Source organism: Pyrus communis, chromosome 9, assembly GCF_963583255.1.
Source record: "Pyrus communis chromosome 9, drPyrComm1.1, whole genome shotgun sequence".
Taxonomy (NCBI): Eukaryota; Viridiplantae; Streptophyta; class Magnoliopsida; order Rosales; family Rosaceae; genus Pyrus; species Pyrus communis.
The window spans coordinates 8,129,593-8,143,741 of NC_084811.1; the positions used below are offsets into that span (position 1 = coordinate 8,129,593).

The following is a 14,149-nucleotide window of genomic DNA, read 5'->3' on the forward strand; positions in this document are numbered from 1 at the left end:
TGTGAAAATAAATATTTTTTTATATGAAATGAGGGCACATTTTTTTACGTCGTCCCGGGCCTCAAAAATCTCTGGACCGCCCCCTTTCTATAGACAACCAAGTTGATTAGACAAGATAATCTTTCATCTTATATGATCTTTCGCTTTTAAGAGGAATTAGACAAGCTGATGGTGAATTTGATACCAAATTAGGCTGCCCATTATATGACTTAACCGTACTCTCCTTCCATTTAGTATAAAAAATATCAATGTGGTTTTTCAGAAACTACCAAACTGATAGTATTCACTTTTAACGAAAAACCACATTTTTAACGAAAAACCACATTTTTAACGAAAAACCACATTTTTACCTTTCCCAGATAGTATTCACTACATATTCATTTGTCATTTTTCATTAAAACTAAAGTTTTTTTGGACATCCTAATTTTCATTTCATTAGTCACAAAATATTTTTTTTGTAAACATTTAGGTAAACTAATGTTTCATATAATATCTCGATGCATGTTGTGTTCTTCATTTAGGTACATTTATTCATTTAATATATTTTAGTATATCCGTTTCGGTAGACATTTAGATATATTAATTCAACATAATACATCTTGGTAAATAGATATTCGCCAATTTTTTTTTGAACTCAATTAGATGTCTCAAATATTTGCTTATTTAATTATCACGTTGAAACTTCATTGTTTCTTAAAGAATGAAGTGTTTGTCAAAATTTCTTTGAATTCAATTAAATGCATCAAATATTTCGATTTGCCTAATATTTTGCAAAAATTATTTATGAAGTACAACTTGAAAAAAAACAACGATTGAAATCGGTGAAACTCGACGTGAAATGAAGCCTACAATTAATTCTTGTTTTTATCCAAAAATGAAAGTCCAGGGCCTAATACATATGTTAAATAACTTCTGGCATAAATCGATGTCAATTCATACCCCCACAAAATACTAAAGAATTACGTGGACGTGGAAAGTTGTTTGCCAATTGTTGTGTGGGGTGAAGTAGATAAGTATTGCAAAGAAGCCATAGCTTGAGAGCATGCCATATATCACAACCAAAATAACAATTAAACTAAATAAAAAAATAAAAAAACAACCATGGCAACTTCATCTACCATACTTTCATCTTCTCTCCTCACCACCAGGGTTCTAACGGCAAATCCTCAAACCCAGCAACTCTGCCCAGCTCCCAGGAGGCGTACCAGCTCCTTCACAGTTCAAGCTGCCAAGCTTCCTGCTGGGGTACGTTCTTAGGGCCGGTTTGGAAGTGTTTCTTTAAAATAACACTTCTGTTCATTACAAGCACGTTGAGAAGTTTATTTTCTCTTTAATTATTTTGAAAAGCATTTTTGGTGATCTGAAAGTTTAAAAGCGATTTCCAAACAGGTCATCCATTTGTTCATTTTTTTTTCTCATGGTGTTATAATTCGAATGAAATTTTAGAACTTGTTGCACAAGTATAATTTTGAGAAGGTAGATTAATGTGGATCAAAATTTGCAGGTGGTGGTGCCAAAAGTAGAGCCAAAGTTTAAGGCCCCTTTTGCTGGATTCACCAGGACTGCAGAAATATGGAATTCTAGAGCATGTATGATCGGACTTATCGGAACCTTCATAGTGGAACTGGTAAAATTATGTTTCTTTTGCGTTTTTATGGTTTAGTATTGATACTTCGTTGTTACAGTTGTCGAGAAAGTGCAGTTAACCCCACCCTAGAACGACTAGTTTTTGCTGATATGTTTAATATTGCTTTCATGATTTTCAGATATTGAACAAGGGAATACTGCAGTTGATTGGAGTGGAGATTGGAAAAGGATTAGATATTCCTCTGTGATCATTCAATTTGGGTATTTACTTAAAAAGTAAGATACGGTCTTTTTTGCAACGAGTACTGGTCTTAAACTCAAAGGTTCTAAAAAATAATAGGCACTAATTGGACGGCAGGTTAAAGCCTAATGCTTAAGCGGGCGCCTAGGCGGACGAGACGAATTTAAATAAATCTAATATATTTCGTGTAAATAAATGTCTGTTTATACTTTAAATATATATAATTTCGTCATACACTACAAAATAGAATGACATATATATTATGAAGTATAGGAACATAATAAAAATATAAGGAACAAGCATATAATGTGTGTTTATTTAAGTATTCAACAAGTTTTTTACAATTTATTGAAAAAAATAAAATGCAAAATGAAATTTATCTATTTTCTGTCTAAGTGAGTTGCAACCTAGGCGGGTGCCTAAGCTAGTTTGGGTGTCTAGGCGGTCTAGGTGGGCGCCTCAACAGGTGCAGACAGGGCTTCTTAATTTTCAAATGCCTAAACAAAGCTTAGACGGCGCTAGATAGAAATTTTTTGAACAGTGCCTAAACTGCAGTTTGTGCTTTCATCTTAAGTGGGTATTCCTCTGCTTTGTACCTCAATTAATGCGTCATGATCTGTCCCTTGTAATATAGGACACTTCCGATATTCCCAACTATTTATGTCCAACCCGACGAAGCTTTCTTCCAGATCCCCGGCCAATGCACGGCATAGAATCTGTAATGCTCCTGGTTTAGGTCAATCGAAACTCACACTTGATAGCACATTTATTTCCGAGGGATTGCTCATCTCACCTATATATAGTGGCCACCGTAGCTACCTCTTACATTATCCGAAAATAGGTACATAACGTTTACATTCATGCCAAGATGTCACATGGTGTAAAGATATGCTTGGTTCAAATCCTCAAATATTTGCTGCATCGTTAACGAGTGCAAAGGGCATAAGACGGAATGGGAGCACGTCTTCTCATTCCTTGTGATGTATATCACCAGAGAACCTCCAACTGCGACTGCAAGTATTGGGAATGACGACATTACAGGACCCTGCTGATTCGAGCATCTATAATTGGAACTGCTGAACTAGTATTAGATACGTCCAGTGCTTCGGCCAATGACAGCCGGCGGTTCCTCCATACAGCCTCCGCCCAACTCTTTGCTTTTTCACCTTGATCCTTTCGGTTCTGTTGGATACAAAGCACTTCAGCATACCCACCTACACAATCAATCAACCATATCAATGCAGATAACCTGGTTATAATCTTTAGATTAAAAGGTCAGCACGTCAAACATCTGCAGCGATAAAGGCCATTACAGGTTTCCAAATATCCAGAGAGACCTATTCTACTTGAATGTATTCCAATTTTACAGTATAAGCCACACCAATCAGGTGCAGGAAACAATGCGTAGATTTGATCGACCGGAAACTGGTTAACAATAACATTATGGAATAAAACCCAATTGTAAGAAATCAAGGCTGATTTTCTAAAAATAGTCATTGCTTGGGTATAATTTCTAATATGCTCATGTTGAGGAAACATTCGGATGTTTAGCCATTACCTCTTGCAAGGGCCACTATATCACTTCTATCTACCTTTGCTTCTGTACCTACACAACCCAATAAAGAGCAATGAGCAATTATTACCGGCTCTCATATGGAGAAATTTATGGCACAGTTAACACATACCTTCTGAGTCCAATGGTGGGGGTTTCAGCAACTCTATTGCCCTTCTATAAAGTCCCTGTCATTTTTATTTTTCGGGGTGGAAGAGTTAAGAATAAGGCCATAGAAATATAGTAGCAAGAACATGCAAGATTCCTAAGTTTAGAATTATAATTATACAGTATAAGTTCTAACCTCTTGAATCAAAAGAGCACTAGAATGCTCTAGCATTGCTTTGCGTCGAAACATGAGAGCTATGCAGGTTAAAATAACACCAACCTGGGGGTGACGAGAGCCTACACAGAAATCAAAGAACCAAAAGGACACCAACTTATTGTTACATAAAAATTCTAAAAAATTCCATACCAGTCATAACAAAAGTAATGCCAAAGAAACACACCAAAATGTTCCTCGGTTATAGTTAAAGCTTTAGTCAATATCTCCTCGGCATCGTCAAAGTTCCTAAAAGATCAAAGATTAATCTCTCCACCATTCTAAACAGAAAAATGATAGGGTCAACAGTAGTCAAGGACTTACCCCAAGTGAGCCTCAAGTTGTCCTAAAGCACATGTGGCAGCTAGGGAAACTTCCTCAGCAGACATATTACAGGCTGCTAATGCATTCGGATTACCATACTCTTCGTTCTTGGACAACCCTTGAATAACATTCTGGTAGACATCCTTTGCCAACGAAAAGTTCTGTGTTGCATGCAAGAATTCTCCATAGGATAAAGCAGTACTACCTACATAGCTTTCAATTAATCATCTCATGTTGAATGATGTCTTGTATTAGAGGCACTGATAACCATCACCAACAAAATGAACCTCACCAGTGATTGCCGGGTTGTCCTTAAGTCCTTGAAAGAACGATTCAGCTGCAGAGAACCCAAATTCAGAATTTTCCTTCTTTCCTGACTCTCAGCAGTGTACTAGTTGAAGCAAATGTATATAAATAGACAAAGGCTAGCCTTCAACTGTACCTGATGCAGTATTACCATGGACAAGTTCAACAAGCCCCTTTACTGCTCTAGCGCGAGCATTTATAAAATCTCCACCATTTGATCCAGGCTCATTGTTCTCCAACAGTTCTAAGCATTTATCTGCGAGCACTGATGAAGTATCATCCTATATAGGGAGAACCATTTACATATTTAACTACACAAGAACACAAATAAATATTTTTAATCGTTTTAGTGTTGACTAACCTGCTCTAACTCTAAGTGAAGTCCGACAAGAGCCTCCAAGGCGGCAACTTTAACAAAACCCAGAATGGTTTATTAGTCAACAGGTCATTGTACTAAGGCAAAACTTCACAAATATATGAAAAAAAAAATGTAAAATAATAATCTTACCTCTAACACCAACTGAAGAGTTGGTTAAATCTTGAATCTTTTGCAGCTTCTCCACTGCTTCACCGAAATTTCCTCTAAAAATTTGAAATTCAAGTAATATGAGTTTCTTATTCTTAATCCATCAAACACAAAACTTAATTGGGCTATCTAATCACCCAAAACAAACAAACTTGGCTAGAGCGGATGTTCCCATACGTACCCGAGTTCTAATCCCCCTCTCCGCTATTTAGATTAGTTTAAAGTAGAATATCGCGGGTACGAGATTAAAAGAAAAACACCAAAAAGATAAAAAAGAAACCTTTCAGATGATAAAGTGGACATGGCCAACAACACCATTCCCCTTGAATTATCACCAGCAGGGTCTTGCCCTTCGCTCGGCTGAGTCGAAAGGCACTGTTCCAGTACAAGCACACCTTGCGCATACGATTCATCTACATTTCCCACAATCCAAATTTCAAATTAAACAATTTAATTTCAAAATTTTATGAACAAATTCAAAAATTCAAATGACCGGATTGTAAAAGGACCTGATTTCTGAGACCTAGCGTGAGAGAGAGCGTAGTTGATCATCTGAAGAGCAACGGGGTTGGCGTTCAAGCCGTTGATCCCGTCGTGGACAAGTCTGGACGGCGGTGATCGATGAAGGATGGAGACCCCGAGCTTGGCGGTTCGATTGACGGTGGCCGCAGATAGCGATAGCTTAACTGCGGTGCGAATCATTTTGGGAGATGTGATTTCTCTTCCTCAATTGGATTATCCAAAAACCCTAAACTGGTTAAAATTGAAACTTTATAATATTTTTTATTTTATTTTAGAAGTTAGTCCCTGGAATTTAATTATATTTGCAAAATATTACATACTTTCATTTTGTTAAATTAAATGTTAGAAATCTCATGTCGGTCATGTAAGGATTGAACACCATTCCACTACTACGTTAAAGGGCTATTTGCTTCTTTTTTTTCTCCTAGTTGTTGACATGTTCATAATTGTTATGTTTTAAGAAAGCTGCCCTTCAAATTAGCCCAAGTACTGAAAGAATGTGATAATAAGTTAAGATTAAAATTTGTTATGAGTTCGAGTCCTTCTAATTCAACTGAAAAAATCTTCAACAAACCTGGCTTGGATACATAATTTTGATCCTTGTCTCTCCTCTTCGTAAGAGTTTCTTCTCTCCCTTCGTGAGAGTTCCTTCTCTCTTGTGAGAGTTTATTTTTAACTACTTCCTCCATCTTCCGTCGTCGGCCATGGTTGTGTCCAGAGTCGGTGGCTATCTCCCGTTTCTCTGTTTTTTCTTTTTTTCTTTTTTTCTTTTTTTTTTCTGCATGCTTGTTGGCCTACGTTTTGTCCCTGTTGTTTCGACCACTTGCACTCCTAGCTCTGGTCTCCTCTTCTTCCAATCTCAGTTTCCGTTCACATCCTTATTTCTATTCATTCACCATCCTATACCTTGCTCTGTCCTTCCTCTGTCTCAATCAATTTTGGATCTGCAAACCATTTTTCTTCACGCGACTTGTTGCGAACCTCTCGGAAGGTGCGCACAGCTCCGGCTTCGGTGGAAACACCACCACCTTCCATGTGTATGCCTTTATTGGCATTGTTACTGGTGGGATCTCCTTCCCTCTGGTTTCATTAAATATGTGGCTCAAACCATAATATGTGGCTCAGATCTATTTGGTGCTTGATGGAGGAAGGTTGGAGCTTTCTTTTCCACCACTTATGGGACATTGATTGGCTAGATCTCTAATATTTGCCGGGGATGGAGGTGCACGATCGTGGATTCCGGTCAATGGCGATTGTGCTGCAGGATGCTTAGGGATAACAACGGTTCAGTTTGGGGACGGAAATGTTATATCCATCCCCATATCCACAAAAAATAACCATATTCATAACCGCAAATTAACCATCGGGGATTATCCATAACTATACCCACGGGATAATGGATTTTTCATCTGTTAAAGGTTATATCCATCTTCGTCAAAAAACAAAAAATTATATTCATTCAATAAGTGCATAATAATTTAGTAGATACTAATTTCATCATTAAACAAACACGTCTAATAATAAAAAACATAACAATGAATGAATTTTGTAGAGTATAAAAATAAAAGTATTGAATAAAATATTGATGATGTGAGCTAAGATATCTCCCATTAGCATTATGTTTGTGCATAATGAATATAATATAGGGTTTGATGCATAAGCATTATGTTGGTATCTCCCATAAACATTATATATATATATATATATATATATATATTGTATACCCCTATATTATATATGCATAATGCATAAGCATTATGTTGATATCTCCCATAAACATTATATATATATATATATATATATATATATATATATTGTATACCCCTATAACCATATCCAAAACTATAACCGATTAAAGTTTACGGTTTTTCCTCATATCCATTATATACCCAAATTCGCTTTATTCAGATGGTTATCCACAGTTATCGGGTTTTACTGTTTGAATTGTCATCCCTAAAGCTGCTTGGCTTGTTGTCTTTTTTGTTTTTCTGTTTGGACCCAATTATCTATTTGGACTTTGTTTTGCTTGGAGGCCTTATTTTTATTTTGTGCTCGGCTTGTAATTGAGCCTCCTATTATATAGTTGTTGGGTTGTTAATGAATTCACTTTTGACTCTTTTTATTTTTATTTTTTATTTTTTAAAGTATTAGCTTCTAGTTTGTATACACAAACCAAACTTTTTTCACTCACTAAGATTCGGAAAAGAATCCCAGCCAGATCCTTTTCTTGGATCTTAAAGATTATATGATTGGAACCATTTATCGTATATCGTGTGATTAGAAATTATTTTTAAATTAAAAATTAAAAAAAATATATAAATAGTACATAACGAAAACTGATTACACGATTTACGATAAACTGCACTGATCATGAGATCCCTAGGATCCCAGGAAAAGAGGATCCTTTTTCCGAAGATTCATGCCAAATTCAGAAAAGCTGCTTGTTCTACACAAAAGAAAGATTTGATGATTTAACATAAAGAGGTGCATAGGTGTGTTTTAAGCTTCACGTCCAACAGAAATATTACTTTTCATTTAAGTACTGCTGCTACTTGTAATTTAAAAATAGTGATCATATTAGCCCTTTCCTATTACTCTGCTTCTATAGGCATTTGATTCACAGGATAAATTGACGATCACGTAATCCGAATAACAGTTGCTTCATTCAACTTCGCATTTCATGTTTTTATATCATTTCCCATTTCTACCTACGGTTTCAGAACGCACCGCCATCTAGCTTTTTTTTTTTTTTTTTTGATTGAAGAACACCGCCATCTAGTTTTTCTACAATGCAACAGAGCATTTGAATATCTAAAAATTAAATACTTAAATGTGAACATTGAGATTCAGCAGTTATACAACGATAAATCATACGGCTACAAGTCAATGCATTCAATACCACAGAGCCACACCCCACTGCTAACAAAGAGGTTTTCTTAACTTTTTGAGTGATGTAGAACACATCTAGGCGTTGATATTTACTTAGGTGGTGGTGCTATTTATATACTCTGTTTTATCTTTCACGCACCATCTTTTAATTTATATCATTTGATCAATCCAATTCATTCGATCCGACGCACCGAAAATTAAGAGGGTGTGTGAAAAGTAATGAGATGTGTGTGGATAGTACCACCCTTGCTTAGGTTAACCCACTCTGATATTACTAAAAAAAATTGAGATTTCAACCCAATACCAATTAACAATGTGGAGTAACTTCTATAAACCAATCAACTCAAATTCTTATAAACTTATTCAAGGTTTTTTTTAACTTTCCAATGTGGGACAACTCTCTGCATCCTAAGACTATGTTTCATTATTTTTTTTTATTGTTAATGCATTCTTTATTTGTAAAATGGATTATATTCTTCCCTTTGATTTTTTATACTCAGGGATACAGGGAGAAAAAGAAAGCCCTCAATGGGAAGCAATGAATATATGCCCTTTTATCATCATGAAAGTAAGAGAAAGAAATCAAAAGAGAGGATGTTACACTTAAAAAGCTTGATGTTGTTTCCAATTACATATATATGCTTGTGGTTCTGAAGAAGTATTTTCATTTCAACTACATCTACTATTCGCAGGCCCAATTTCAATCAATGCCAACTTCCTCTTTTCTCTTCCCCATACTCTATCTACTAATCTCTATCTCAATTACAAGCAAGTCTTCATCTCTTCTATGTATTTCTTCTACTTAGGGATGTCGATTGGTCGTGTTCAGATTTATCTATTTATATTATTTTCGTCTTTCTGTCTAACTCATTAGTTGATCAACACGCAAAATGACATAAAAACGAGAAAAATTATCAATTTATTAATATAATATGAGTTCAATTGTGTTAGTTATGTGTCTTCAGTTCGTGAGAATTTCAAGTTGTGTGATGTGTGATGTCCGAAATTGCCACCTTTACTGCACTGTGTCCTCGTTTCTTTGGGTTTCTAATTGTGTTTTCTTGTTTCCGCTTCTTGTTTCAGATGGGGCTCAACTGATTCTAGTGAACAACTGCAATGAAAGCATATGGCCCGGTATACTCGGCAGTGCAGGCGTAGACACTCCTCAAAGCGGCGGTTTCCATCTTGGCAGCGGCGAGGAGTCAGTTCTTGATGTACCTGAGAAGTGGTCAGGAAGAATATGGGGCAGGCAGGGTTGCTCCTTTGACAGTAATGGAAAAGGAAACTGTGAGACCGGCGATTGTTTTGGCCAATTGCATTGCCAAGGAAAAGGAGGCGTGCCTCCAGCGACCGTGGTTGAAATGACGCTGGGAACATCAACTTCACCCCTGCATTTCTATGATGTGAGTTTGGTTGATGGCTTTAACTTGCCCGTGTCAATGAAGCCGGTTGGTGGGGGAATAGGGTGCGGTGTTGCCTCATGCGAGGTTGATTTGAACGTGTGCTGCCCATCTGCGTTGGAAGTGAGGAGAGGAGGCAGGGTGGTCGGGTGTAAGAGTGCCTGCTTGGCTATGCAGTCTGCGAAGTATTGCTGCACAGGAAGCTACGCAAACCCAAACACTTGCAAACCGACCCTTTTCGCACATCTGTTTAAGGCCATATGCCCCAAGGCTTATAGTTATGCCTTTGATGACTCCTCCAGCCTTAACAAATGCCGTGCTTCGCGGTATGTCATCACTTTCTGCCCTCCCCATTGAGGAATGGCTGAAAAGGATGTAGCCAATGGCTGTACTTGGAAGAAACTGTTGTTATTCTGTTTTTTCTTTCTTGAGAAGATTGGATTTACTTTTTAAAGAAATAAGTAATGCTAAAACCAGATTACATCACTGTTAATGCTTGCGCTTTACATAAATTATCATCGCCGAATACGTAACCAAAAGAAGTGAACCTTCAGCTAATACTCCAAAGAAATTAAACAACTTTAGACGGCAGTTTCCTGTTGGTTTTGTAGTTGTCAGTATTTTAACCAAAATTCTTTGTATCTAACATGCACATGATAGGATTAGCTCGACGATAAGTGTTCGAAGCAGAGTTGCGTAGCGTCCTATACAATAAAACAGAAGGAAAGCTCCAACTGTTCGCAAATAAAGAATCTATAAACCAGGCACCATTTAGAGGTCTGGTCTATAAAACTCCGAATGCTTACAGTTATTGATGCAATTTTAAGCTGAAAAACTTTGAGAAGGGAACATGGGTTCATCCACAGATGTAGCACTCGTGCAAGAGGAGGTTGTAGTGCCCCCGACTTTTGGCTCGTCTCTGCGGACACCAAATGTTTTGGAAATAGCAAAGATCAACTCTTTGCACGTCCCTGAAAGATGCCTTCTTAAGAATCAATGCCGAAGAGCGTGGATCATATGTGTCAGCTTTCTTCGGAGATTCCTACCGTTGATTTCTCTCTGCTTTCAAGTGGGAACACGGAGGAGCTTACCAAACTAGACTTGGCTTGCAAAGAATAGGGTTTCTTCCAGGTAATTGACATCGAGTACGGCTATAATTTAATTATAACGAGTATTTCAACATTTTTACCAAATTTTGTTATGTCCAAACTTTCATTTCAATTAATTATGAGTCCACTTTAAATCTCTTTTACTTTGAACGAGTAAGACACTAACATTTGGTGATCAAATTTCGTAACTCTAGCGTTATTTTATATTAACTTTTCAATTTAATTCATTGCAGATGGGAAATCATGGAGTGGCAACAGAAGTAATGAGGGCATGAAGGATGCTGCAGCAAAGTTCTTTCAACTTCCATTAGAAGAGAAGGATAAGGTTGCTATGACATCGGACGCCATTCAAGGCTGGGCATGTATATACGATTTCGGAAGATCAGATACTGGACTAGTCTGACTTACTGGCTCTTCTTGTTTACCTATCTCTATATAGAAAGCTCAAATATTGGCCAACCACACCGAAGGAATTCCAGTATGTTTGTAAAATTTCAGGAAAAAAATAGATTGTTGTTTCTTGCGATCCAAGTATGTAACTAATATTTTAAGTTATAGTTTTTGTGAAGGGATGCAATTGAGACATATTCTAGTGAAGTTAAAAAAGTTGGAGAGGAGCTCGTAAGAGCTCTATCTTTAATTATGGGGATGGAGAAGGATGCTCTTCTCGGCCTGCATAAAGAGTTGGTCCAAGTTTGGCTTGTGAACTACTATCCGCCGTGCTGCATGCCTGATGAATTGCTAGGTAATAGTCCGCAATCTGATACGAGCACCATAACCATACTCATGCAAGAAGACAATGTGACTGGATTACAGATCCGGAAGGAAGGAGAATGGGAGCCGGTCAAGCCAATTCCAAACCCTCTAGTTGTAAACGTCGGAGATGTTATTGAGGTACTATATATAAGTAGCACCGTGGAGATGTTTCTCTAATACTATAAAACTCTTCCTAGATTAACCTGAGAAAAGTGAGCTTCACATTTGTTTTTGTCATGACAGATATGGAGTAATGGGAAGTACAGTAGTATTGAACACAGAGCTGCCACAGGCAAGGTTATCTTGTGCAACATTTCTTATACCACATGATGATGTCGAAATTGAACCATTCGATCACAAGATGGACTGTCCACGATCCGTTTGGATGTACAAGAAAGTCAGATATGGAGATTAGCTGAGGGAATCCATTATGTTTTCTATTTACAAAAGCCAGAGTAAACAAAAGAAAAGAAAAGGACTTAAAATCAAGTAGTCCTCAATAATCATGATTTTTTTTTTTTTTTTGGTTTTGTCATGTAAAAATATCAGTAGGCATTTCTTTTGGTTTCTTTCTCTGTAAGAAATCCTTTCCATTTAAATTGGATAAGTTAGCAATCCTATGCACTTCTGTACAAGGAAGAACGAAACAGTGAACTTTCTAATTCAAGCTAAAACTGCTTGGCTCCTTACATATACGGAGTCATTCTTTTATATTTGTAACTCACAATCCGACACATAAGCAAATGGAACTCGATAAAATCATACAAAGGAAAAGTTTCGGCAGACATATCGAGCAATGATTTCTTAGGGAGGAAGAGTATGACTCCTTACATATGCGAGGAGCCAAGAGTTTTCTGTTTGTCTTGTTTTTTAGTTGTCAGTATTTAAAGGAAAATGATTTGTACCTAACGATATTTATTAAGGTCGAAACAGAGTTCCATAATGTCCAATATACATGACCAATACGAAAAAAAATGGGTAAAAGGTCCAAGTATTCTGCAACTAAGGTATCTCCAACCAAAAGAACTAAAAAAAGGTTAAGAGCAACTCCAGCGTTGGAGCCCTCCCCCCTGGCAGTACACTATTCAATTCACCTAATGAACAGTAACTGCCCTTAATGAACAGTAAGTAGCCCTGGCAATAGAATTTGCATCTCCACCGTTACACTTCAATAGCCCTGGCAATAGGCAATAAAATATTAGTATTTTTTTTATTTATAAAATAATACAAAATAATTTTAATTGTAATATCGGATAAGATTTTTAATCGTTCTCGTTGCGCCACGTGTCATTATCCAAAGTATTATTACATAATACAAAATAATACAATTATTGGTGATGGATTTCTGATAAGATTATTAACCAATCACGTCGCGCCACGTGTCATAATCTGTTCACAATCTTTGAGGATAGATTTCCATCAGATTTTTAACGAATGACGGCATGCCACGTGGCATTATGCACAACCTAATCCTTTCTGAATCCTCTATATAATCCACCATCCATCCTCACAAATCTCACACCAAAATTCTCAAGATCTCTATCATTATTCATAGTTTCTGCTTCCTTATTCACAAAAATCTTTATCATTATTCATAGTTTCTGTTTCTTTCTTTCAATGTATTCTTCTTCTTCCTCAAGGATGATGTGGGAATTCAATCAGGAAGAGGAAGAATTGTTTAACGAATCAGAAGCAATGTTCAATCAACAGGGGGTAAGAAATGAGAAGGAAGAGGATGAGGAGCGTTAAATGAGAGATGACAACGTAAGAAAGGGCAGAGCCTCACATTCCCGTCGAGAAGGTAGATGATAATGAGAAGGTATTTATAGAAAAGTAAAAACAATTTTTTTTACAATTTTTTTCAGATTTTTCAGATATTTTTTTGAATTTTTTTGAATTTTTTACAATTTTTTTTAAATTTTTTTTAAATTTTTATTCAATTAATTAATCTCTGCCGTTAGATATAAAAAAATTTGAATTCCAACACTTCAGATTGTGCCACGTGTCACAACGGTAACATTTCAGATTTTTAAAACTGTTTTTTCATTTATTTTTTAATTTATAAAGCATTTTAATATCCACCGTTAAATCTAACTTAAATTTTTTTTTTTACCGTTGAGATCGAACGGTCCACATTAAGTGACCGTTAAGATCTAACGCACCGTGGGAAGCCACGTGGCTTCCCAACGGTAACTGACAGATGTTTTTTTTTTCTAATTTTTGTGTCAACGACGCGCCCCCACGCGCGGGTGGGGTGCACGCGCCTAACCCAAAAAAAAAAAATATTGCGCTGATGCCACCCTGGCGTCAGCCTGACGTCACGCCCACCTCGGGCTCTCGGGCTGGTAATCCCTCACGGGCCCGAAGCTCAGGCCTCCCCCGTCCATCTGGCTAGCCCACGCTGGAGCGACGCCACCGGCCCTTGGGCCCTTCTTTTGGAGCCTGTCCCCCGAGCAAAACCCAACGGTGGGAATGCTCTAAGAGGGACTACATTTAGCCAGCCTGATGCCCTTTGGCTAATTAATGGTCTGGTGGGCTCTATATAATTATAGTTCAATCATCGGTTGGAAATGAATTTTTGGATAAATCAGACTATTTTTTGGCTTTTTGACCTT

General features: G+C 37.1%; 3 protein-coding genes and 1 pseudogene across 3 annotated transcripts; 3 read left to right on the forward strand and 1 right to left on the reverse strand.

Moving 5' to 3' along the window:
* The first annotated feature begins 1,057 nt into the window (after positions 1-1,057).
* Positions 1,058-1,968, forward strand: LOC137744078 (light-harvesting complex-like protein OHP1, chloroplastic). The gene is made up of 3 exons (XM_068483939.1): positions 1,058-1,245; positions 1,505-1,627; positions 1,767-1,968. The coding sequence occupies exons 1-3, from the start codon at positions 1,102-1,104 to the stop codon at positions 1,833-1,835; spliced, it is 336 nt and encodes a 111-aa protein (XP_068340040.1). The 5' UTR covers positions 1,058-1,101; the 3' UTR covers positions 1,836-1,968.
* Positions 1,969-2,586: 618 nt separating this feature from the next.
* Positions 2,587-5,615, reverse strand: LOC137745532 (uncharacterized). Its single transcript, XM_068485494.1, has 12 exons — positions 5,368-5,615; positions 5,139-5,271; positions 4,841-4,914; positions 4,694-4,740; positions 4,469-4,613; positions 4,319-4,363; positions 4,027-4,231; positions 3,890-3,951; positions 3,685-3,785; positions 3,514-3,568; positions 3,387-3,434; positions 2,587-3,042 (listed from the first exon to the last, which is right to left on the reverse strand). The coding sequence occupies exons 1-12, from the start codon at positions 5,558-5,560 to the stop codon at positions 2,864-2,866; spliced, it is 1,287 nt and encodes a 428-aa protein (XP_068341595.1). The 5' UTR covers positions 5,561-5,615; the 3' UTR covers positions 2,587-2,863.
* Positions 5,616-9,258: 3,643 nt separating this feature from the next.
* On the forward strand, positions 9,259-10,026 carry LOC137744322 (thaumatin-like protein). The gene has a single exon (XM_068484162.1). The coding sequence runs from the start codon at positions 9,259-9,261 to the stop codon at positions 10,024-10,026; it is 768 nt and encodes a 255-aa protein (XP_068340263.1).
* Positions 10,027-10,665: 639 nt separating this feature from the next.
* Positions 10,666-12,027, forward strand: LOC137744323 (protein LATERAL BRANCHING OXIDOREDUCTASE 1-like; annotated as a pseudogene).
* The last annotated feature ends 2,122 nt before the right edge of the window (positions 12,028-14,149 follow it).